General features: G+C 39.1%; 1 protein-coding gene across 4 annotated transcripts in view; it reads right to left on the bottom strand.

Moving 5' to 3' along the window:
- The window catches only part of SLC26A8 (solute carrier family 26 member 8), a 91,495-nt gene that overhangs the window by 60,241 nt on the left and 4,392 nt on the right, over window positions 1–26,862 (bottom strand). For 3 of the 4 annotated variants that reach the window (XM_025862357.2, XM_073884975.1, XM_025862355.2), the window contains exons 2-3: window positions 15,031–15,217; window positions 9,788–9,927 (exon numbers count right to left, since the gene is read on the bottom strand). In XM_025862357.2, the coding sequence (XP_025718142.2) occupies window positions 9,788–9,927; window positions 15,031–15,217 (327 nt within the window). The remainder of the gene's footprint in view (window positions 1–9,787; window positions 9,928–15,030; window positions 15,218–26,862) is intronic. The other variant, XM_073884976.1, reaches the window with a different exon arrangement.

Raw genomic sequence — 26,862 nt, 5'->3', positions numbered from 1 at the left:
CAAAAATAATAGGATGTCACTTTTGAGAGTAGTTTGCAAGAAGATTATGGCTTCTGTGTTGGTTGCTCTCTGACTCACTGTCTCTTTCATCCAGGTCACCAGCTGCCAGAGTTGGCTTCAAGAGTGTGTGACCTATGCAATTAAATAGGCCTTAGAAGGCTGCACACTTGGCTTAATGCCTCCTCTGACCATCTTGAAATTCTGAGTAATTTTTGAACTAGGGGTTCTGCACGTAGCTGATCCCATCAGCTGCCATGTTAGGAGGACACTCAAGTGCTCTTGGAGAGGCCCACAAGGTGAGAAACCCAGGCCTGCCAGCAAACACGTGAGTTAGCCTGAAGGCTGATCTGCCCCAGTAGAACCTTGAGATGACTGACAGCTTGATTACAACCACACGAGAAATCTTCAGCCAAAGATTTGCTGGGTTTTGGGGTGATCTTTAAAAAATATTTGCTATTATATGCTGTACTATCTTTTACAATCTTTGTATTAGGACTCAAATGAGGTTCTCACATTGGTTGACAGGTCTCTTAAATCTTTGTAATTTATAGTTTCTCCTTCCATATTTTTTTTCCTAAGCAAGGCTCTAATGATTACACAAAAAACCAACCCCCCCGAAAAAAACACCCCCCCACACACAGAGAAAAATTGCTCAAATTAGCTTAAGCAAAACAGGAAATTTACTAAAAGAGTACAAAGGGCAGTTAGGCCACATCAGAGACTGGAACCGGAACTAAAAAACCATCAGGATCCAAGGCAGCGATCTCCCTATTTTCTCTGTCTCCAGGCTTGCACAGTGTCCTGTCTTTGTTTCCAGTTTGGGGCTACTGTGAACAACATTGCCATGAATATTCTTGTACATGCCTCTTGGTGCATCAATGTACAAGTTCCTCAGGATTCTATATCCTGAAGCATAACTGCTGGGGCATTTGCCAGAAAATGCCAAACTGTTTTCCAAATGGTTATACAATTTACACTCCCACCAGCATTGTGTGACAGTTCCCATCATCTGCATCTGTGTTAGCACATGATACTGTCAGATTTCAATTTTTAGTGTGTATGAGTTAGCGTCTTACTCATTTAAACTTCACTTTTCACTTCACTGATTGTCAATAATGTTGATGAGTCTCATTGAGTTGTTCCTTACAGATTTGTAGGAGTATATATATTATAGATTTAAATCCTTTGCTGGGTATATGTATTACAAATATCTCTCCCATTCTGTGGTTTGCTTTTCAATCTTCATGTGTCTTTACATGAACAAGACTTTTACTTAATTCAATTTATTTGTCTTTTCCTTTTAGGCAGGCTAGTGCTTCTCATGTCTTGTTTGAGAAATCATTTTCTACTTCAAGATCATGAAAATATTCTCCTACACAAACCTAAAAAATCTTTGTTTTACCTTTCACATTTAGGTCTTTAATCTACCAGGAATAGATTTTTGTTTATGGCATGAGGAAGAGGTCTAAAAATTGTTATTTGTTGTTGTTGTTATTGTTGTTTTTAGTAGGTTTCATGCCCAGCATGGAGCCCAATGTGGGGCTTGAACTCATGACCCTGAGATCAAGATCTGAGCTGAAATCAAGAGTTGGACACTTAACTGACTGAGCCAACTAGATGCCCCTAAAAATTGTTTTTTTCATGTAAGTATCCAGTTGTTTCATATCATTCATTAAAAGTTTGTTTCTATAGTGACACATCTGATATAAACGATGCAACATATATTTGTGTGACTCTGTTCGATTAGTCTATCTCTGCAATACCACACTGTCTTGCTATTTTGTAGTAATTAGTTTAGTAATAGTTTTGATAAGTTAGTCAAAAATGCCTATTTTTATTGTGAAATATAACATACCTATAGAAAGTACCTTAAAATAGATGTTGATGGGGTGCCTAGGTGGTTAAATTGGTTGAGTGACTACTGACTGGTTTTCAACTCAAGTCATGATTTCAGGGTGTGGGATCTGAGTTGGGCTCTGTGCTCAGTGAAGGGTCCGCTTGGGATTCTTTCCCTCTGCCCCTCCCTCGACTCATGCACTTTCTCACGGGCACTCTCTCTCAAATAAATAAATAAATAAATCTTTTAAAAAATAGATGTTGAGCTGAATAAATACTTATAAAACAAACACCTTTGTTACCACCACCCAGGTCTTTGATTACAATTCCACCTATCCTCACAAAGGTATTCATTATTCTGACTTTTGTGATAATAATTTCTTTGCTTTTCTTTATAGTTTTACCTGTAGTGTACATATTTCTAAACAATACGGTTTGTTCAGTTTGAATTTTATATTAATGGAGTTGCACTGTATGCAATTTTTATTTCTGCTACTTTTGCTCAATGTCATGTTTATAAGAGTACTCCATGTTGTGGTGAGTTGCTTGAGATTGCTCATGTTCCTTCCATGTATTCCAATATATGTATATATCAATGTTTATTTATTCCATCTACTTTTGGTAGACATTATCTTAAATATTATAACTTTATATTAAGTCTTGATAATTGGAGGAGCAGGTCTTCTTGTGCTGTTCTTTCAAAAGAATATGGCCATTCTTGGTTTTTTGTATTTACACATTCATTTTAGAATCTGCTTATAGTGTTCTATTAAAAAAATCCTGTTGGGATTTACATTAAAATAATAATGAATCTGTAGAGTTTATTTTGAGAGCACTGAGATCTTTAAATATTGAGTCTTCTAACCCCTGAACATGCTATTTTTCAATTAATTTCAAATAATTTAACTATTTAATATTAGTAAAGTATAATTTCTCTAAAAAGGCCTTACATATCTTTTCTTAGTTTCATTACAACTTATTTCATATTTATTATGCTTTGGTAAATTGTATCTTTTTAAAAATTTCACTTTCTGTTTCCTTCAGGTACATAAGAATATACTTGATATTTATATACTGATCTTGTATTGAGCAAACTTGATAAAATCTTATTAATTCTATTAATTTATTTGTAGATTATTTTCTTCATTAAAAAATCATCATCTAGGGATGCCTGAGTGGCTCAGTTGGTTAAGCGTCTGCCTTCGGCTCGGGTCATGATCCTGGGGTCCTGGGATCAAGTCCTGCATCTGGCTCCTTGCTCAGCGGGGAGCCTGCTTCTCCCTCTGCCTGCCACTTCCCCTGCTTGTGCTCTCTCTCTCTGACAAATAAATAAATAAAATCTTTAAAAAAAATCATCAACTATAAATAATGAAGTTTTATTTCTTCCTTTACAATCCTTATATCTTATATTTCTTTTTCTTGCTTTAATATACTGCCTATGAATTCAAGTATAATGTTGAATAGCCCCTTTTTACTCTTTTTTAAAAATATATCTTATTGATTTATTTTTTAAATAAGCTCTATGCCCAATGTGGGGCTTGACCTCATGACCCTGAGATTAAGAGCATGCTCCACCGATTGAACAAGTCAGGTGCCCCAGCCCTTATTTATTCTTGATAAGCAACATATAGCACAAAGAGAAAGTCTTTTGAAATGTAGGGTTTCTTTTATTTTATTTTTTTAAGATTTATTTATTTATTTTAGAGAGAGAGTAAACAGAGGGGAGGGGCAGAGGGAGAGGGAGAGAGAATCCTCAAGCAGACTCCCTGCTGAGTGCAGAACCTGATGCAGGGCTCAATCCCAGGACCCTGAGATCATGACCTGAGCCTAAACCAAGAGCTGGCAGCCCACTCTGAGACACCCAGGTGCCCTGAAATATAGGATTTCAAATAACTTACCAAGTTATACAGGGAAGTAAGAGAATTACTTGGTAAGAATCTGAGAACTAAGTGGTCTAATCTTGGTTAAGCTTAGGCTGTGGAGAAATAGAGGGAAACGAAGTTTCCAAACTTTCCACTACCTTAAAAAATTTTTAAGTTTTGAACTAATTTTAGACTTAAAGAAAAGTTACAAAAATAATAGTTCCCATATAACCCCTACTTAGCTTCTCCTAATGTTAACATTTTATATATTCATAGCATAATTATCAGAATCAGGAAATTAACATTATAAATTAACTAAACACTTTTCCCACTAATTTCCTTTTTCTGTCCCAGGACTCTATCTAGAATCCCACATTCCATTTAGTTGTTATTTCTCCTTAGCCCTACAATCTGTAATAGTTCCTCAGTCTTTACTTGACTTGGACACTTTGAAAGAGTATTAACAGATCAGTTATTTTGTCAAATGCCCCTCATTTGGGGATAGTCTTAGGTTTCTGCATGATTATACTAAGGTTACATGGTTTTAGTGAGAATACTACAGACATGATGTCGTGTCTTTCCTAGTGCATCATATCACAGAATTCATAAATCTCTATATGTCTTACTACTGGTGATAACATAGCATCAATCACTTGGTTCAGGCTGTTTCTCCCAAGTTCTCTACTGTAGAGTAGTGAACTAGTTAGCAGATATCTTGAGGAAGATTCTTCAAAACTATGCAAATCTCCTTACATAGTTTGCAAACTTTCACCCACTAATTTTAACATCTGTTAGTGGATTTTTATCTATGACAATTATTACTGTGGTGTTTCCCTAGATGGTGATTTTCTATCTTCTTTATGTTTATAAATTGGAATTCTACTGTAAGGAAGATCTAGAACTTTTTAAATAAGTTCTTCACCATGTAGTATTTCTGTTTCATTTGAAGGAAATTATTAAGTTGTCAGGTACTACCTATTCAAATGTAAATAAAACTTTTGAATTATTTACACTACAAATTATTTCATTATTCACACTACTTAAAATAATACACAATCCCTTAGTCAGTTAGCAAGAGTTGCTCAGATTCATTCATTCATGTAGTTATGTGATTATCATTATTCACCAAAGATCTTGAGTACCTACTATGTGCTAGTTACTACGCTGGATGCTAGGTAAACTTATAAATCCTAATGCAATTCTTCTTTTGGTATGAAATTACACTGATGATTTGGCAGTGGTATGTCCTCAATTTTGACCATAAATGAAGGAGCTTTGATAAGTGGGAGTCAGTAGTGGACTCACAGTTAAAACATCAGTGCCAAGAGTTCAGGTCTTTCACTGTAGCCCTCTAGAGACTTTCTGATACTTTTCTGGAAGTGAATGTACTGATACAAATGGAACATTTTGGTTTATAGCTGCCACATGGAAATTTTAAAAGGTACTCCTTTATTTCGGGAATGCAAGGCTGGTTCAATATTTTAAAATCAATTAATGTAATCTACCATATTGACAGTTTAAAGAGAAAAATCACATGGTCATATCAATAATGCAGAAAAAGCATTTGACAAAATACAACATCCATTTCTGATAAAAATTCTCAGCAAGCTAGAATAGATGGAAAGTTCCTCTACCTAATAAAGGGCATCTACAAAAATTCTACAGTGAACATCATACTTAATGGTGAAAGATTCAATGCTTTCCCTCCTAAGATCAGGAAAATGGCAAAAATGTCTATTCTCACCACTCCTATTCTTTATAATGAGTTTGGAAGTCTTAGCCAGCACAATAAGCAAGAAAAAGTCATAAAATAGGGACACAACTGTCCCTATTTACTGGTGACATGATTATCAATGTAGTAAATCCCAAGGAATCTACAAACGATTCTTAGAACTAAAAAGTGAGTTACAGGATACAAAGTGAACACACAAATCAACTGTATTTCTATATGTAAACAATGAACAATTGGAAACCAAAACCATTTTTAATTACTACAAACAATATCTTCTCCCAAATGAAATGCTTAGGTATAATTCTAACAAAACATGTGCAGGATCTGTATGCTGAAATATACAAATGCTAATGAAGGAAATCAAGGAAGACCAAAGTAAATGGAGAGACATATTGTGATCATGGATTGGAAATGCAACATAATAAAGATATCAATTATCCCCAAAGTGATCTATGGACTTAATGCAACAACTACCAATATCTCAGTAGGATTTTTTTTTTAAAGATTTTATTTGTTTATTTTTCAGAGAGAGAAAGAAAGAGCACAAGCAGGGGAAGTGGCAGGCAGAGAGAGAAGCAGGCTCCTCGCTGAGCAAGGAGCCCGATGTGGGACTCGATCCCAGGACCCTGGGATCATGACCTGAGCCAAAGGCAGATGCTTAACTGATTGAACCACCCAGGTGTCCCTCAGTAGGATTTTATTTTTGTAGATATAAACAAGCTGATGCTAAAATTTATATAGAAGAATAGCTAAAACAATTTTGAAAAAGAACAAAAATGGAGGGATCACACTACCAAATTTTAAGACTCATTATAAAGATACAATAATCAAGACATGATATTGGCAAAGGGATAGACTAGTAGCTTAATGGAACAGAATAGAGAGTCCAGAAATAGACCCACAAAAATATGGCTGTTTGCTCTTTGACAACAGTGCAAAAACAATTCAATGAGTGATAGCCTTCTTTAAAAATGAATGTTGAATATGCAACTAAAAATAAACCTTGACCTAAACTTCACACTTTATGTAAAGATTAACTCAAAATGGATCATAGATATAAAGGTAAAACATAAAGTTATAAGACTTTTAGAAGAAAACATAAAAGAAAATCTTAGTGACCTGGGGGTTAGGTGAAAGTTCTTATATATGATAGGAAAAGCACAATCCATAAAAGGAAAGAAAATGGATAAATTGGACTTCATCAAAATTAAAACCTTTTGTTCTGTCAAACACACTATCAAGAGAATGAAAAGATAAGCTACAGACTGAGAGAAAATATTTGCAAACCACATATCTGACAAAGGACTTGTATCCAGAATATATAAAGAAGTCTCAAAAATTAACAATAAGAAAATAAAATTTTTTTTCCACTTAAAAAATGGGCACAGGAGTTGAACAGGCACTTCACTACAGAGGATATGAGGGTAGAGGTGCTTGGGTGGTACAGTTGGTTGAGCGTCCGACTCTTGGTTTCAGCTCAGGTCATGATCTCAGGGCAATGAGATTGAGCCCCACGTGCGGCTCTGTGGTGGTCAGTGCAGAGTCTGCTTGAGAGTCTCTCTCCCTCTCCCTCTGCCCCTCCAGCTAATGTGCTCTCTCTCTCTCTCTAAAATAACAAATATATAAAAATCTTTTTAAAAAGGATACAAGGATAGCAAATATGAACATGAAAATATGTTCAACCTCATTAGCCATAGGGAAATACAAATGAAAACCACAATGAGACATCACTACATACCTCTTAGAATGGCTACAATAAAAGATAATAAAAACTGGCCTTCATCAAAATGAAGAATTTTGCTCTGTAAATACTCTGTTAAAAGGATGAAAAGACAGGCTACGGGTTGGGAGAAAATATTTACAAAACACAAAAGACAAAGGACTAATCTCTAAAATATATAAATAACTCGGATCTGAACAGTGAAAATGCAAATAATCCAATTAGAACATGAGCAAAAGACAAGAAGAGCCATTTCATTAAAATATACAGGTGGGGAATTAGCATAGGGAAAGATCTTAAACATCATTAGGCATTAGGGAAATGCAAACTTAAACCACAGTGCGGTCTCAGACACCCCTACTAGAATGGCCAAAAGAAAAAAAAAATGTAGTGACAACACCAAATGCTAGTGAAGATGCAGAGCAACTGGATCACTCATAGATTGTTGGTGGGAATATAAAATGATACAACCATTCTAGAAAAAGCCTGGCAGTTTCTTAAAAATCTAAAGATACAACTACTCTACAGTCCCACAATTGTGCTCCTGGACATTTATCCCAGAGAAATGAAGACTATGTTCATTAACCTATGCACAAATGTTCACAGCAGCTATATTTGTAATAGCCAAAACCCGAAACAATCCAGATGTACTTTAAGGGTGCATGTTTAAATAAACTATGGTGCTTCCATACCATGGAAGTATTCATACATCTGGATTAATCTTATGATGTTACACACACAGCTACCATATGACCAACAATACCATTCCTGGGTATTTACCTTAGAGAAATGAAAACTATGTTTTCCGAAAAACCAGTACCTGAATGTTCATAGCAATTTTATTTGTGACAACCAAAAACTAGACATGATCTACCAACAAGTGAATGGGTAAACCAACTGTGGTACAGCCATGCAATGAACAATTACTCAGCAATGAAAAGGAACAAGCTTTCGATGCATATTACAATTTCCATTAATTTCAAAGACATCATGCTGAACTGAAGAAGCCAGCCTTTGAGAGTTACAGACTGTCTGAGTCCATTTAGATCATATTCTCAAAAAGACAGAACTGTGACATATCAGACATGATAGAGAACAGATCAGTGGGTGTCAGGGGAGGATGGGACTGAAAGGAATGGCATAAGAGTATTTTAGGGCCAACAGAACTGTTTTGTATCTTCATTGTGTTGGTGGTTACATAAATTCATACGTGGGTTTAAATTTATAGACTTAAACACCAAAAGGATGGGGCGCCTGGGTGGCTTAGTCGTTGGGCATCTGCCTTCGGCTCGGGTCGTGGTCCCAGGGTCCTGGGATCGAGTCCCGCATCGGGGTCCCTGCTCCTTGGGAGCCTGCTTCTCCCTCTGCCTCTCTCTCTCTCTGTCTCTCATGAATAAATAAATAAATAAATAAATAATCTTAAAATACATAAATAAATTTTAAAAAAGGGATCCCTTTTCTCTAACTAACAGCCTTGTGCCAGAGTTGGATGTTAGCTACCACTTGCCCCTTTGCTTGGCCTCTTTCATGCTTTGTATAACCTGTACAATCACAGGTTTCAAACCTGTCTGACTGGTCCCAGAAGAATAAAGGAATAGTGTTTAAATACTATGTAGGGAATTGCAAACTACTATGAGTAAAGGATTAATAAAATCTTTTCTCTTTCTCTGTGGATAAATTTGATATATTGGGTTAACTTTCTAGCTGTTTCTTTGGAAACCTGGCAAAGGTAGAATGTCATCTGTGTTACCAACCAACATTGGTTATGGCAAAAATGAGCCTGATCAGTCTACTATATCTGGACCAAGATGATCGGTGAATGAAGGATAAATATCCAGTGGGAATTGTTAGCTTTGAGCTTCTCTGAGCACAGTAACTCTTGTAACTGGGCATGCCATTTGTGAGACCCTGGAAGCAACAGTTATGAGAATTACAAGAGATCTTGGTTCCTATTTGGGAAATGTGGCTTCTAAAGCCCATAAAAGTCCTGTGCCTCTGTGTGATCTTGTTGTCTTCTATCTGAACTGCCATTTGGAAGACCAAAGAGTGGCCCCTGGACCACTTTGTGTGTAACTTACTGAAGAGATGCTAGCATGCTATGTTTCCTATCTTTTACCTTCCTAAGGAAAACCAATGCCAACTGAGGTCTATTACAGTTGTGTGAGTATGAAATGACCAATTAAGCAAAAAAAACCCACAACCATTGAATGGGCATTGCAAATACTCTTGAAAGTATTCTATCTAAACTAATTGAGTTTTTTTAAAAAGATTTATTTGAGAAAGCGAGTGAGTACTGTGTGGGGGAGGGGCAGAAGGGAGGGAGAAGCTCAAGCTGACTCCCTGCTGAGGGCAGAACCTGACATGAGGCTCGATCCCACAACCCTGAGATCATGACCTGAGCTGAAACCAAGAGTCGGATGTTTAACCGACTGAGCCATCCAGGCACCCCAAAACTAACTGAATCTTTAGGAACCACCCTGGAAGAGTTAGAAATCTGGCAGGTAAGGGAACAGATGGTAGTAATGTGAATGGAATTCACCTATTTTTTCTATTCATCTAACACAGGTAATTGTTTACTCTGGGTGAGCAGACAAGGTCTGATAGGTTGTGGGTGAAAAGGCTTCAAATCTTCCTTACCTTGGGGAACTTGCACAAAGCCAACAGTTATACCAGCAAGTAAGTCTCCAAGAAGCCAATCCTTGAACCGATACAAACACGTCCACTCCAGGAAAGGAAAAATCGTTAATATGCATCTTAGGAACTTGTGCCATGAGCAGCTGTGAGGAAGAAGAACAGAGACTTGATAAGATTTTCCAAAGAAAAAGCCCACATAGCCAAGAAAAGACCCAATCGATAATTGTTCCCATACAGCAGAATTTCTTGTCCACACTACTGACATTTTGACATAGTGGACTAGATAATTCTTTGTTGTGGTGGGTGCGTCCTGTGTACTGTAGGATGGTTAGCAGCACCCCTGGCCTTTACACACCGGGATGCCAATAGCATACCCTCCCCTGGTTGTGACACCCCAAAATGTCTCCAAACATTGCCAAATGTTCTGTGGGGGACAAAATCACCTCTGGTTGAGAACCAAATGCCATATATATATATATGACAAGAACTAAGCCTTACAGTCTAGCATACAAACAGGATGTTTGGAAAGAATTAAACCTACCAATTTTCCAGTAGAAAAACGGACTGTTACTGCTTTCTCTTGATAAGGACAGTGTTTTGAGATGTGATATTGGTGGGAGGCAGGGCCATTAACACATCCACATCATTCCCATATACCAGTCTTCTTTACTGAATATTAACTCTGTGTGGCTTTGATCTGTAGTATGTAGAAATTTATAGAAAAGGTAGGTAATGGAATCCTGGGTTTTAGGAGTTAGCCATATAAAGAAAAGGCAATAAAATAAAGCTTTTTTTTTTATCCTTTAACCTAGTGGATATCAATCAGAACAAATTTTATTATCCAGGGGACATTTGGCAAAGTCTGGAGACATTTTTGGTTGTCACAACTGAGGGAGAGGGTGCTATTGGTATCTGGTGGGTAGAGGCCAGGGACGTTGCTACATCCTATAGTGCATAGGACAGACTCCTCACCAGAAACAACTCTCTGGTCCAAAATGTTAATGATGCTGAGATTGAGAAAACCTATATTAACCCTTAAATCATCTAAAACAGCAGAATCATTGTTAATCAATCAGTCAATTGGTTAATCAATCAACCAGTAAAACAAATTTGGTTTTCGTTATTTACATCTTAGTATGGGCTGAAAGCAAAAAGTGTGAAGGTTTTTCATGTATGAGCTATAGTTGGATAACTGGGATTTGACTATAGCAACAAATAGAACTTTAGTGTATGCAAAGCTAAAATGTGTGCTCATAAAGAATTTCACATGCTTTACTCTCACAACTATGAGCATTATTATCCCTAAGGTAACTGAGGCCAAATAAGTACAAGTGATTTTTCCAAACCCCAGAGCTAGGGCTACAAACCAGGGCTTCCGATTCCTACTTCAGTGTTCTCTCCACTCTATTACCACCATAGTTCATATCGACAGCTATTAAATTCTGTTTGGGAGCCAGGACAAAGACCATTGGTTTGGAAGGAACTTCACATTGCTATTTTTATGAGAGTCCCTGGATGTTAGGCAAGGATACCCACTGTACTCTCTCCAATTATGGCCCCCAAAGGAGAGAGCAGAGCATGTCATGGGGACAATTTGTTCCTTCATCTGGTCCTGTCTCTCCTTCTCTCCATGTGCCACTGGGCAGAAGACAAGCCACCCAAGGCAGAGTCATCAAAGCTCTTTAGCATAGAAAAAAAAAATACAGTGGACATGGAATGATGAGGATCTGGAACTGAAAGAAAAGCAAGGAAGAAGCTAGAGGGATAGGAATTGAAGCCAGTGGGGGAAGAGTAAAACATTTCGACATGAATCTGGATTTTACTCAAGGCATCTTAAAAGTGAGGAATGTAAGAGTCGATGTGAAAGCACAGGGCACATTTTGACAAGAAAGGGAGTATTTGTAGTTGTTAATGGAAAGGGAGAAGATGAGGAAAAAGATGAGGTTTTCTGTAGAAAAGAAGAGGTGGTTGTGGTGCCTGGGTGGCTCAGTCAGTTGAGTGTTCGACTCTTGGTTTCAGCTCCGGTCATGATCTCATGGGTCATGAGATCAAGCCCCATGTCAGGCTCTGTGTTCAGAGAGGAGTCTGCTTGAAGATTCTCTCCCTCTGCCCCTCCCCCCACTTGCTTTCTTTTTCTCTCTCTCAAATAAATAAATCTAAAAAAACAAAAAAGAAGAGGTGGAGTTCAAAGATTATTTTTTAACTAAAACCCCCCACCTATATAGTGTTTTTTATTTGCTAGGTGCCTTACAAATACTCTTTACATCCTCACAACCAAGTAGATGCTAGTATCATCCCCATCTTTACAGATGGGGAAACTGTGGCAAAGTAGGGTTAAATAGCTTACCTAAGGTCACGCAGTTGGGAAGCAGGAGAACTGGGATTCAAAACCAGGCAATCTGGCTTCTGAGCCTTGCTCTTAACCACAGAGTTATGCAACCTTTCATGTTAAAAATCCAAAAGTGGATACAACTGTGTGTTTCAGAAATAAGGAATAAGAATGGCTAGAAGAGCCCATGGGATGCAGAATTGGTCAGATTTAAGTGTCTAAGGATAGGACAGTGGCGGGGGGCGGCTTAGGCTGAAATTTCTTTGGTAGTACCTTCTTATGATGAAGTAAAAGTCAGGAAAAGACTCTCCTTTTGTAGAGACAAAGTCAATGTGACCCTAAATCCCCTCTTTGACATATGACCTCTGACCCATCTGGAGTAGAAAAAATGAGAATAGTGATGTAGGACTGGAGAGGGTCTCCAAGACCATAAATTTACAAAAGGCAGGATATGGACAAAGGAGAATGCCTCAGAGAAGGAAGGTCCACAATAGGGCTGTGTGGAGGACTTCTATCTTATTACCCAACACAGGCCAACTGTGGTGATAAATAAAGGGATGAGAGAGACTGATAAGTCCCAAGTGTGAGTGAGAACAACTTGAATACTTAGGGTTGATGTAATGATGTAGGTGACAAAGGGTCCTTAACCTGAGGCCTATGGACCCCCACCCCCCTGGGGCTGTAGATAGAATTTGTAGGTATGTGAACTTAGGAAAAATTATACCTTTATTTTCACTACCTCCTAACTGAAATTTAGCATTTCTGTCAATTATGAATATTGACAACAAACCACTGTAGAATTGGCAGAACCTGACTTTGTTACCAATAGAAATCACAATATTTTCATATTACATTTTTTAAAATTGCTGCAGAGATCTTCAGATATTATTTATGTTCATCACTACCTTGAAATTATGGTAGTTATTAGATCCACATTATTAAATAACATAATTGTGGTATTTTAAAATATTTTGATAACTATATTTCAACCTAACTGGTTTCCCTTATAATCCTGTGTATTTTATGCATTAAAAGAATATTCTGGACAAGACCATTCGATGGGGAAAGAACTGTCTCTTCAACAAGTGGTTCTGGGAAAATGGGATCTCCACATGGAAAGAATTAAGTCAGACCCTAACTTTATGCCATATACAAAATTAACTCAAAATGGATCAAGAATCTAGACTTAAGAGCGAAAACTATAAAACTTGTAGAAGAAAACATAGAGGAGAATCTTCATAATCTTTTCACAATAGTTTCTCAAAGATGACGCCAAAATCACAGGCAACAAAACAAAAAAATGGATAAACCAGATCTCATGAAAATTAAAAACTGTTGTGTACCAAGTGACACTTTCAACCCACAGAAAAGACGATCCACAGAACGGGAGAAAATATTTGCAAATCATATATCTGATAAGGGTTTAATATCCAGGACATATAGAGAACTACTACAACTCAACAATAAAAAGACAACCTAATTTTAAAAAGGGCAAAGGAGGAAATAGACATTTCTCCAAAGAAGGTATAAAAACAACCAGTAAGCACATGAAGAGATCTCAAGGTATTTAGTTATTAGGGAAATGCAAAAAACCAAACCAAACCAAACCCCACAATGAGATACCACTTCACGCCTAATAGGAGAGCTATAATTAAAAAAAAAAAAAAAAAAAGGAAAGGAAAATAACACAAGTTGAAGAGGATACAGAACAAAAACACTTGCACATTGCTAGTGAGAATGTACAGTGGCGTAGCTTGTATGAAAAAGTTTGGTAGTTCTTCAAAAAATTAAACATAGAGTCACCATAAGATCCAACAATTCTACTTTCAGTTATTTACCTGGAAGAGTTGAAGACAGGTTCTCTAACAGACACTCCTATGCCAATATTCATGGCAGCATTATTCACAATAGCCAAAAGTGAAAACAACCCAAGGGTGCACCAACAGATGAATGGATAAGCAAAATACAATATTTACATACAATGGGATATCATCTTCCATAAAATGAAATGAAGTACTGATCCATGCTACAACATAGTTCAAGTTCGAAAACATGATGCTAAGTGAAATCAACCAGATAGGAAAGGCAAAAATTATGTGATTACACTTAAACGAAATATCTAGAACAGGCATAGAGACAGAACGTAGAGGAGAGGTTACCAGGGGCGAGGAGGAGGAGGAAATGGGGAATTATTGCTTAATGAGTACAGAGTTTCTGTTTAGGGTGATGAAAAAGTTTTGAAAACAGTGGTGATGGTTGCAGAACATCATGAAATGTCATTAATGCTGCTGATTTGTACATTTAAGACTGGTTAAAATGACCACTTTTCTGTTCTATGTATTTTACCACAATTTTTTTAAAGTAAAAAAAAAAATTTATTCTGAAAAGAGGTCCGTAAGCTTTACCAGCCTGCTAAAAGGTTCATAGCACAAAAACAGGTTAAGGGCCTCTGAACTGTAGGATCCACATAGTCCTGGCGGTTGTCAGAGGCAGCAAGTTCTACACCGTATGATTGTGCAACTGCAAATACTGCATGGGCACCAAGGGATATGAGGTTAGAAGGATCTTCTGCTACCACTAATTAGTCCACCATCGCTGCTTTCGTTGTTGTTGTTAAGAGACTGGTAATAGTAGTTAATCAAACAATGTATTTATTAAATATCATCCCTAGATGCTGTCGGGGACATCCAAGGACTTTGTGCCCAAGAAATTTATAATCCACAGGGTGTGACAAACCATGTGGACATATGCGTATGGACAAACCATATGCAAACAACTGAAGAAAAACCACACAGCAGACTAAGGGTCCCGATGACAGGAATTCAGAGGAGGAAGACAGAAGCAGGCACCAAAGGAGTGTTAAGTAGAATTTTGGTGCTGCCAGCTGAAAGGCAGCTGAATGACCCCCCACACCCACCGGCACTGGATGTGGTGTCTGAAGGTGCTGATGTCAATGTCCAAGTTCCCAGAGGAAATACTCTTCCTTCTGTGTTCCTGCTGAAAGGTCTCCTCATTGTATACATCTCGCTTGACATCATATGTGAAAGAATTTTGCCTGTGTTTATAGCCAAAACCCTGGGTGCTCCTCTCTGGTTGCAACATTCCTGGTTGAGTGGGAAGAGATCAAAGAAAAAACAATTTAAAAATATCTAGATTCTTGGCACATTTTTATGGAAATAAAATTTCCTTATAATGGTATCTTATATTTTTATAACACATTGCTGTCTTTTTTTTTTAAGATTTTATTTATTTATTTTTTTGTGTGAGAGAGAGAGAGAGAGAGCACAAGCAGGGGGAGCGGCAGGCAGAGGGAGAAGCAGGCTCCCCGCTGAGCAAGAGCCCGGTGCGGGACTCAATCCCAGGACCCTGGGATCATGACCTGAGCTGAAGGCAGACACTTAACCGACTGCGCCACCCAGGTGTCCCAACACACTGCTGTCTTAAAAAACTTTCTCTTATATAATTTTATACTCAAAGCCACCCTATAAAAAATGCAAGGTGTGTATTAGTCTCATTTTCTAAATGGGGAAACCTAAACGTTTCAAAAGCCTTGGCTGTTTAATAATTAGAGTCAGGACTAGAACCCAAGTGTCTTGCTAAGAAACCTAGTTTTCTTTATGTTCAATTATGTTGCCATGTGGCAGGGCAAATGATTAAGAGGTAAAAGTCAGTATAACCATCAATTTTCACTGAAAACACTGAAGATGAAGTGGTCGATACAGTATCTTCTTCCCTTTATCCTTTCCTTCTCTTCATAACACTTGTTAGGACCTGATTCAATATTTGTCTATTGTCTTTTTCCCACACTAAAATGTAAGCCCATGAGGCAGGACTTTGTTCATGCCTGTATCCCCAGGTGCCAGAATATTACCTGAAAGTACCCAGTTAGTAGCACCATGGTGCCGCAGAAAAAACTTTGCACAGGCTATCAGGAGACTGGGGTTCCAGCCCTGGCAGTTTTTCTAATTAGCTATATGATTAGGGGCAAGTGCCTGAGTGTCAGTTTCCTCAATTTTATGCATAAAATAACATGGTTGGAACACATGGTCTCTAAGGGTTACATTAAGCTTTAAAAACCTGTATCATCCTTCACCACATCAAAAAACTAATGATATATTGTATGGTGACTAACATAACATAATAAAATTTAAAAAAAATAAAAAAATAAAAATCTATATCATCCTGCTCTTTTAGGAAAATGAGAAGGGGGAGTTACTGAGGATGGCTATAGATCCATTTCTGGGAGAAAGGATAATCATTTTTGATCATCTGTGGTTTTTTTTTTTAAGATTTTATTTATTTATTTTAGTGAGACAAAGCGTGGAAGAGTGTGGGCAGGCGGAGGGGCAGAGAGAGAGGGAGAAGGAATCCCAAGCTGACTCCTTGCTGAGAGTGAGCCCGATGCAGGGCTCAATCTCACGACCCTGAGATCATGACCTGAGCAGAAATTGGGAGTCAGACGCTTAACCGACTGAGCCACCTAGGCGCCCCTCAAGTAGTCCTTTTATAGGTGAGGCTGAAAATAAGTTCAATATATCAGCAACTTTCTTTTCCTTCAAAATGATCATGCATCATCATCATCATCACCAGTATTTAGAGAGCACTTACTATATACCAAGCATTGCACTTGATTTTTTTCATGAGTTATTTCACATAATTTCTATGACAATCCTAGTACTGCTATTATCCTCATTTTATGGGTGATAAAACCAATCAATTACTTTACACATTTTGAAAAGTTAACTAACTGGGCCATAGACATAGATTGTATTTTTACCCTCAAAGCACTGGGTAGCGGTCGTGTGTTGTATAACACCTATGAACTAAAGATGACAAATTCAATAAAGTGAGAAGATTGGGGAATATATAAGAGGATGGAAGAAGTATTTTACAATGTATCACTTAAGAGAATTAGTAATTTGTGTTTTTCACAGAAAAAACAGAACTGTACATTAAAACGGGTAATATTTTTCCTTTTCTTCCCCCACCCAGAGGAATATTCATCCAGTCTTCCTCACTTTTCCCAAGTTATCTTTTTTTTTTAAAGATTTTATTTATTTATTTGACAGAGAGAGACACAGCGAGAGAGAGAACACAAGCAGGGGGAGTGGGAGAGGGAGAAGCAGGCTTCCTGTTGAGCAGGGAGCCCGATGCGGGGCTCAATCCCAGGACCCCAGGATCATGACCTGAGCCGAAAGCAGATGCTTAATGACTGAGCCACCCAGGAGCCCCTTCCCATGTAATCTTACAGTAAGTTTCCATTGCTAGAACATATCTGTTTCTGGCAACTGAGAGAGCCTAATTAACCTGCCAATTATACTGAGATTATAAAAACTGCCATCCTGGGTCAGATCCAGGGTTTTGAACCCAGCATTTTCTTTCTGAAAGTGGCACCAAGGCAGGGTTGGCATGAAGCAGACAACATACAGACATCAAGGCACAGAGGGAACAGTGGGACTGATGGAGGCAGCAACAGCCCTTCGGCTTCAGCAATGGCGGGCATGGGGCATGTGGGGCCCAGCCAGGCCAGGTCTGATCTTTCTCAAGATGAGCAACAATTGGAGATTTTTATCTGAAGTCTTCTGACTTTGAAATGTTGTCAATTATTTTATACTTTTTTTTTTTTTTTAACACAGCACATTTCTAACAAAACCCCTCTGCAGGCCAGATTCAGCCTGTGGACCATCAGTGTGTGACCTCTGTACCAAGAACCTTGTTGTTGAAGATGCAAAATACCCTCATCTTCTCCCATCACAAATTGTAGTTTATCCCCCAAGAATTTCTCTCTCTTTCCAAGCTAAAGTATTTGTATTTTCTGTTGTCACACCCTTTGGAGGTATTGAATCCCATTAGTTCACTTACAGAAAGTAAGATTTCATTTTATTGTCTTCAATCTACATCATTTATATTTCGAGAGGTAGCTCCCATTTACTAGATTAAGTGTGTCTGCTTTTATTTTCACAATTTTATAAATTTCTACCATATGCACTCTTGGCCTTCATTTGTTTCTGACTTAAGAATTCACGTGCTATTTCATCTGTGGTCAGTTAATTTAGTGTTCCACAAACATTTGCTGAATGCTAGGTGCTATGGGGTTACAAAAGAACAAAGACTCTATAGTTTAGTAGAATAAAAATTCCAAAATATAGTGCTATAAGAGTCAAAAGACAGGCATTGACATTTATTGTTGCCCTGCCATATGCCAGGTTCTTCACATCCATCATCTCAAGAGAGGTACTATTCTCCTCATGATGATTATACCCATTTTACTGATGAGTTTAGTGAGTTTCTCACTCATACAAGGCTTAAACAGCACAGCCAGAACCTGAATCCTGTCTTTCTGATTCCAAAATACATGCCACATCCTAATACCACGTGATCTCCTACAGAGTGGGATTATTAATTCCAACCTAGGGGGATGAGAAAGGGCTCCTGGGGGAGATATGAGCTCTGCTCTGTCTAAACTGGGGGCAGGGAGGAGAATAAGGTATTGCAGGAAGAGAACAAGATAAAATTACAGAGATAATATAAAGTGACTAATTTAATAAGTCTGAATAAATGAGCGCCTGGGTGGCTCAGTCGGTTGAGTGTCTGACTCTTGATTTCGGCTTAGGTCATGATCTCGGGGGTGTGAGATCGAGCCCCGCTTTGGGCTCTGTGCTCAGCGGGGAGTCTGCTTTAGTTTCTCTCCCTCTCCCTTTGCGCCTCCCCCTCTGCCCCTTGCCCTGTTCATGTGCACTCTCTCTCTCTAAAATAAATAAAATAAAACAAAACTTTAAAAAAAAATAGATCTGAGTAGAAGATGGCGGAGGAGTAGGAGACCTGGATTTCGTCTGGTCTCAGGAATTCAGCTGAATAGGGATCAAACCATTCTGAACACCTACGAACTCAACAGGAGATCGAAGAAAAGAATAGCAGCAACTCTCTGAACAGAAAAGCGACCACTTACTGGAAGGTTGGACGTGCGGAGAACTGAATCCGAGGTGATATTCGGGAGGATAGACAGCGGGGGAGGGGGCCTCCATCGCTGCTTCTGGCAAGTGATAGAGCCGTGGAGCACAAAATTGGAACTTTTATTTTTATTTTTTTTTTTAAAGATTTGATTTATTTATTCATGAGAGACAGACAGACAGAGAGAGAGGCAGAGGGAGAAGCAGGCTCCCAAGGAGCAGGGAGCCCGATGCGGGACCCGATCCCAGGACCCTGGGATCATGACCTGAGCCGAAGGCAGATGCTTAACCATCTGAGCCACCCAGGCGCCCACAAAATTGGAACTTTTAGAAGTTGGCTCCACTGAGGGACATCGCTCCAGTGGCTAAACTGGGGGGTGGAACCCTCGCAGGACAGTGTGGTCTCAGGACCCTCAGGATCACAGAAAGACCGGGGGTGCCTGAGTGCGGCAGAGCTCCCAGGTATTGGAATGGGGCAGCCGGCTTCAGAGACGGAGCCGAGGCGTGGGCTCTCAACTCAGGGTTGCCATAAACTGTGATCCGCGGCACAGTCGGGCCACTGCTCCTCCAGCAGGAACCCAACAAGCGGCAGATCCGGGGAGACTCCCCTTCCTCCCCGGGGAAGAGCGGCGCGGGAGTGCACCGCAGGGATCTGCTGGGTTTGGAGACTCCACACCGAGTGGGGTGCCAGCGATAGAAACGCTTGGTCACAGGCCGGGTGAGCACGGAGTGCGGCCGGAGACCGGGGAGACGGGAGTGATTGACTGCTTTTCTCTGGGGGTGCACTGAGGAGCGGGGCCCCAAGTTCTCGGCTGCTCCGGGGCGGAGATTGGGAAGCCACCATTTTCACTCTCATCCTCCAAAGCTGTACTGAGAGCTTGCAGGGAACGAAACCTCCGGAGAGCAAACCCGAGCGGATTACATAGCGTGGGCCAACAAGGGTGGGGCAATTCCGCCTCCAGCAAAGACATTTGGCAACCACGGCAACAGGTCCCTCCCCCAGAAGATCAGCCCAAACAGCCAGCCAGCCAAGACCAAGTTTACCGATCAAGGAGAACGGGAGAACTCCAGCGCTAGGGGAATACTGCACGTAGAATTCATGGCTTTTTTTTACCATGATTCATTAGTCTTTCAAAGCTAATTTTCTTTTAACTATTTTTTTTAATTTTTCTTTTTCCCTTTTTCAACCAACATCTTATCAATCCCTTTTTTAAAAAAACATTTTTATTTTTCATTTTTAGAGTCATATTCTAACCCTTCATAGTAGTTACTCTTCTTTTTGGCATATATATATAAGTTGTTCTCTCTTTAAAATTTTGAGATACAGTTTCTTCTAACAGATCAAAATATACCCTAAATCACTAGTGTATGGCTTTTTTCTAGTCTCCTGCCTGATCACATTCTCTCCCTTTTTCTTTTCTTTTTTTTTTAAATCTTCTTTCTTTTTTCAAACAACTTCTTTTCTTATTGATTCCTTTTATAAAATCTTTTATAATTTTCATCTTTACAGTCATATTCCATCCCTTCATTGTATCAACTCTTATTTTGTACATGTCTGTCTTCTTTTAAAACTTTAGGAGGCACTTTCTTCTAACAGACCAAAATACACCCAAATTCTAGTGTGTGGCACTGATCTATGCACTAGCCTGATCATATTTGGTCATATTCTGGTTTTTTTTTTTGTTTTGTTCTGTTTTTATTTGTTTTTGTCTTTTTCTTTTCCTTTTTTTCCTCTTTCTTTCACTTTCTTTTCCCCTGGTTTCAGGTCTTTTCTGATTTGTTTAGAGTATATTTTCTGGGGATGTTATTAACCTGTTAGCATTTTGTTCTCTCATTCATCTATTCTCCTCTGGACAAAATGACAAGACGAAAAAAATAACCTCAGCCAAAAGAACAAGAGGTAGTACCGTCTGCCAGGGACCTACTCAATATGGACAATAGTACGATGTCGGACCTAGAGTTCAGAATCATGATTTTAAAGATACTAGCTGGGCTTGAAAAAAGCATGGAAGTTATTAGAGAAACCCTTCCTGGAGAAATAAAAGAACTAAAATCTAACCAAGTCGAAATCAAAAAGGCTATTCATGGGCGCCTGGATGGCTCAGTTGGTTAAGCAATTGTCTTCAGCTCAGGTCATGATCCTGGAGTCCCGGGATCGAGTCCCACATCAGGCTCCCTGCTCAGCAGGGAGTCTGCTTCTCCCTCTGACCCTCTTCCCTCTCGTGCTCTCTATCTCTCATTCTCTCTCTCTCAAATAAATAAATAAAAATCTTTAAAAAAAAGGCTATTCATGAGGTGCAATAAAAAATGGGGGCACTAACTACTAGGATAAATGAGGCAGAAGAGAGAATTAGCGATATAGAAGACCAAATGATGGAAAATAAAGAAGCTGAGAAAAAGACAGATAAACAACTACTGGACCATGAGGGCAGAATTCGAGAGATAAGCGATACAATAAGATGAAACAACATTAGAATAATTGGGATCCCAGAAGAAGAAGAAAGAGAGAGAGGGGCAGAAGGTATATTGGAGCAAATTATAGCAGAGAACTTCCCTAATGTGGGGAAGGAAACAGGCATCAAAATCCAGGAAGCACAGAGAAACCCTCTCAAAATCAATAATAATAGGTCAACACCCCGACATCTAGTAGTAAAACTTACGAGTCTCAGAGACAAAGAGAAAATCTTGAAAGCAGCTCGGGAGAAGAGATATGTAACCTATAATGGTAGAAACATTAGATTGGCAACAGACCTATCCACAGAGACCTGGTAGGCCAGAAAGGACTGGCATGATATTTTCAGAGCACTAAAGGAGAAAAATATGCAGCCAAGAATACTATATCCAGCTAGGCTGTCATTGAAAATAGAAGGAGAGATAAAAAGTTCCAGGACAAACAAAAACTAAAGGAATTTGCAAACACGAAACCAGCCCTCCAAGAAATATTGAAAGGGGTCCTCTAAGCAAAGAGAGAGCCTAAAAGCAGCACTGACCAGAAGGGACATAGACAATACACAGTAACAGTCACCTTACAGGCAATGCAATGGCACTAAATTCATACCTTTCAATAGTTACCCTGAATGTAAATGGGCTAAATGCCCCAATCAAAAGACACAGGCTATCAGGTTGGATTAAAAAACAAGACCCATCCATATGCTGTCTGCAAGAGACTCATTTTAGACCCAAAGACACCCCCAGATTGAAAGTGAGGGGGTGGAAAACCATTTACCATGCTAATGGACACCAGAAGAAAGCTGGGGTGTCAATCCTTATATCAGACAAATTAGATTTTAAAACCGAGACTGTAATAAGAGATGAGGAAGGACACTATATCCTACTTAAAGGGTCTATCCAACAAGAAGATCTAACAATTGTAAATATCTATGCCCCGAACATGGGAGCAGCCAATTATATAAGCCAATTAATAACAAAAGCAAAGAAACGCATCGACAACAATACAATAATAGGGGACTTTAACACCCCCTGACTGAAATGGACAGATCATCTAAGCAAAAGATCAACAAGGAAATAAGGACTTTAAATGACACACTGGACCAAATGGACTTCACAGACATATTCAGAACATTTCATCCCAAAGCAACGGAATATACATTCTTCTCTAGTGCCCATGGAACATTCTCCAGAATAGATCACATCCTAGGTCACAAATCAGGTCTCAACCATGACCAAAAGACTGGGATAATTCCCTGCATATTTTCAGACCACAATGCTTTGAAACTAGAACTCAATCACAAGAGGAAAGTTGGAAAAAAAACTCAAATACATGGAGGCTAAAGAGCATCCTACTAAAGAATGAATGGGTCAACCAGGAAATTAAAGAAGAATTAAAAAAATTCGTGGAAACCAAGGAAAATGAAAACACAACTGTTCAAAATCTTTGGGATAAGCAAAGGCAGTCCTAAGAGGAAAGTATATAGCAATACAAGCCTTTCTCAAGAAACAAGAAAGGTCTCAAATACACAACCTAACCCTACACCGAAAGGAGCTAGAGAAAAGACAGCAAATAAAGCCTAAACCCAGCAGGAGAAGAGAAATAATAAAGATCAGAGCAGAAATCAATGTAATAGAAACCAAAAAAACAGTAGAACAGATCAATGAAACTAGGAGCTGGTTCTTTGAAAGAATTAACAAGATTGATAAACCCCTGGCCAGACTTATCAAAAAGAAAGGAGAAATGACCCAAATCAACAAAATCATGAATGAAAGAGGAGAAATCACAACCAACACCAAAGAAATACAAACAATTATAAGAACATATTATGAGCAACTCTATGCCAGCAAATTAGATAACCTGGAAGAAATGGATGCATTCCTAGAGATGTATCAACTACCAAAATTGAACCAGGAAGAAATAGAAAACCTGAACAGACCTATAACCGCTAAGGAAATTGAAGCAGTCATCAAAAATCTCCCAACAAACAAAAGCCCAGGGCCGGATGGCTTCCCAGGGGAATTCTACCAGACATTTAAAGAATTAATACCTATTCTCCTGAAACTGTTCCAAAAAATAGCAATGGAAGGAAAACTTCCAAACTCATTTTATGAGGCCACCATTCCCTTGATCCCAAAACCAGACAAAGACCCCATCAAAAAGGAGAATTACAGACCAATATCCTTGATGAACATGGATGCAAAAATTCTCACCAAAATACTAGCCAATAGGATCCAACAGTACATTAAAAGGATTATTCACCACGACCAAGTGGGATTTATCCCTGGGCTGCAAGGTTGGTTCAACATCCGCAAATCAATCAACGTGATACAATACATTAACAAAAGAAAGAACAAGAATCATATGATCCTCTCAATAGAGGCAGAAAAAGCATTTGACAAAGTACAGCATCCTTTCTTGATCAAAACTCTTCAGAGTATAGGGATAGAGGGTACATACCTCAATATCATAAAAGCCATCTATGAAAAACCTACAGCGAATATCATTCTCAATGGGGAAAAGCTGAGAGCTTTCCCCCTAAGGTCAGGAACGCGGCAGGGATGTCCACTATCACAACTGCTATTCAACATAGTATTAGAAGTCCTAGCCACAGCAATCAGACAACAAAAAGAAATCAAAGGCATCCAAATCGGCAAAGAGGAAGTCAAACTCTCACTCTTTGCAGATGATATGATACTTTATGTGGAAAACCCGAAAGACTCCATCCCAAAACTGCTAGAACTCATACAGGAATTCAGTAAATTGGCACGATATAAAATCAATGCACAGAAATCAGTGGCATTCCTATACACCAACAAGACAGAAGAGAGACAAATTAAGGAGTCGATCCCATTTACAATTTTACCCAAAACCATAAGATACCTAGGAATAAATCTAATGAAAGAGGCAAGGGATCTGTACTCAGAAAACTATAAAATACTTATGAAAGAGGGGCGCCTGGGTGGCTCAGTCGTTAAGCATCTGCCTTCGGCTCAGGTCATGATCCCAGGGTCCTGGGATCGAGCCCCACATTGGGCTCCCTGCTTGGCGGGAAGCCTGCTTCTCCCTCCCCCACTCCCCCTGCTTGTGTTCCCTGCTCTCGCTGTGTCTCTCTCTGTCAAATAAATACTCATGAAAGAAATTGAGGAAGACACAAAGAAATGGAAAAACGTTCCATGCTCATGGATTGGAAGAACAAACATTATGAAGATGTCAATGCTACCTAGAGCAATCTACACATTCAGTGCAATCCCCATCAAAGTACCATCCACTTTTTCCAAAGAATTGGAACAAATAATCCTAAAATTTGTATGGAACCAGAAGAGACCCCAAATAGCCAGAGGAATGTTGAAAAAGAAAAGCAATGCTGGCCGCATCACAATTCCAGACTTCCAGCTCTATTACAAAGCTGTCATCATCAAGACAGTATGGTACTGGCACAAAAACAGACAGATAGATCAATGGAACAGAATAGAGAGCCCAGAAATGGACCCTCAACTCTAGGTCAACTCATCTTTGACAAAGCAGGAAAGAATGTCCAATGGAAAAAAGACAGTCTCTTCCACAAATGGTGTTGGGAAAATTGGACAGCCACATGCAGAAGAATGAAACTGGACCATTTCCTTACACCACACACAAAAATAGACTCCAAATGGTTGAAAGACCTCAATGTGAGACAGGAGTCCATCAAAATCCTTGAGGAGAACACAGGCAGCAACCTCTTCGACCTCCGCCACAGCAACTTCTTCCTAGAAACATCGTCAAAGGCAAGGGAAGCAAGGGCAAAAATGAACTATTGGGATTTCATCAAGATAAAAAGCTTTTGCACAGCAAAAGAAACAATCAAAAAAACCAAAAGACAACGGACAGAATGGGAGAAGATATTTGCAAATGACATATCAGATAAAGGGCTAGTATCCAAAATTTATAAAGAACTTATCAAACTCAACATCCAAAGAACAAATAATCCAATCAAGAAATGGGCAGAAGACATGAACAGACATTTTTCCAAAGAAGCCATCCAAATGGCCAACAGACACATGAAAAGGTGCTCAACATCGCTCGGCATCAGGGAAATCCAAATCAAAACCTCAGTGAGATACCACCTCACACCAGTCAGAATGGCTAAAATTAACAAGTCAGGAAACGACAGATGTCCTTACAGATGTTGGCGGGGATGCAGAGAAAGGGGAACCCTTCTACACTGTTGGTGGGAATGCAAGCTGGTGCAACCACTCTGGAAAACAGTATGGAGGTTCCTCAAAAAGTTGAAAATAGAGCTACCCTACGATCCGGCAATTGCACTACTGGGTATTTACCACAAAGATACAAATGTCAGGATCCGAAGGGGTACGTGCACCCCAATGTTTATAGCAGCAATGTCCAGAATAGCCAAACTGTGGAAAGAGCCAAGATGTCCATCGACAGATGAATGGATAAAGAAGATGTGGTATATATACACAATGGAATATTATGCAGCCATCAAAAGGAATGAGATCTTGCCATTTGCAATGACATGGATGGAACTGGAGGGTGTTATGCTGAGTGAAATAAGTCAATCAGAGAAAGACATGTATCATATGACCTCACTGAGATGAGGAATTCTTAATCTCAGGAAACAAACTGAGGGTTGCTGGAGTGGTGGGGGGTGGCAGGGATGGGGTGGCTGGGTGATAGACATTGGGGAGGGTGTGTGCTATGGTGAGCGCTGTGAATTGTGCAAGATTGTTGAATCACAGATCTGTACCTCTGAAACAAATAATGCAATATATGTTAAGAAAAAAAAAAGAAGAAGATAGCAGGAGGGGAAGAATGAAGGGGAGTAAGTCGGAGGGGGAGACGAACCATGAGAGACGATGGACTCTGAGAAACAAACTGAGGGTTCTAGAGGGGAGGGTGGTGGGGGGATGGGTTAGCCTGGTGATGGGTATTAAAGAGGGCACGTTCTGCATGGAGCACTGGGTGTTATGCAGAAACAATGAATCATGGAACACTACCTCAAAAATGAATGATGTAATGTATGGTGATTAACATAACAATAAAAAATTTAAAGATTAAAAAAAATAGATCTGAGTAAAGTCAGTGTCAAGCCCAAAAAAGTAGGTTGAGGCCTATTCCTGGAGGGTCTTGAGTAGCTGGGTTGAACTTGGACTTTTTAGCTATTTAAAGTGTTTGAAACAGCATTTCTTACGAATTAGAACAAACAATTCTAAAATTTCTATGGAACCACAAAAGACCCTGAAGAGCCACAGCAATCTTGAAAAAGAAAAACAAAACTGGAGATATCACAATTTCAAACTTCAAGTTATACTACAATGCAATAACAATTAAAACAGTATGGTACTGGCAT

This window comes from Callorhinus ursinus, unplaced genomic scaffold (genome assembly GCF_003265705.2).
Source record: "Callorhinus ursinus isolate GAN/ISIS: 27379988/994484 unplaced genomic scaffold, GSC_fseal_2.0 scaffold59, whole genome shotgun sequence".
NCBI lineage: Eukaryota > Metazoa > Chordata > Mammalia > Carnivora > Otariidae > Callorhinus > Callorhinus ursinus.
This window is presented reverse-complemented; position numbering and strand designations above follow the sequence as displayed.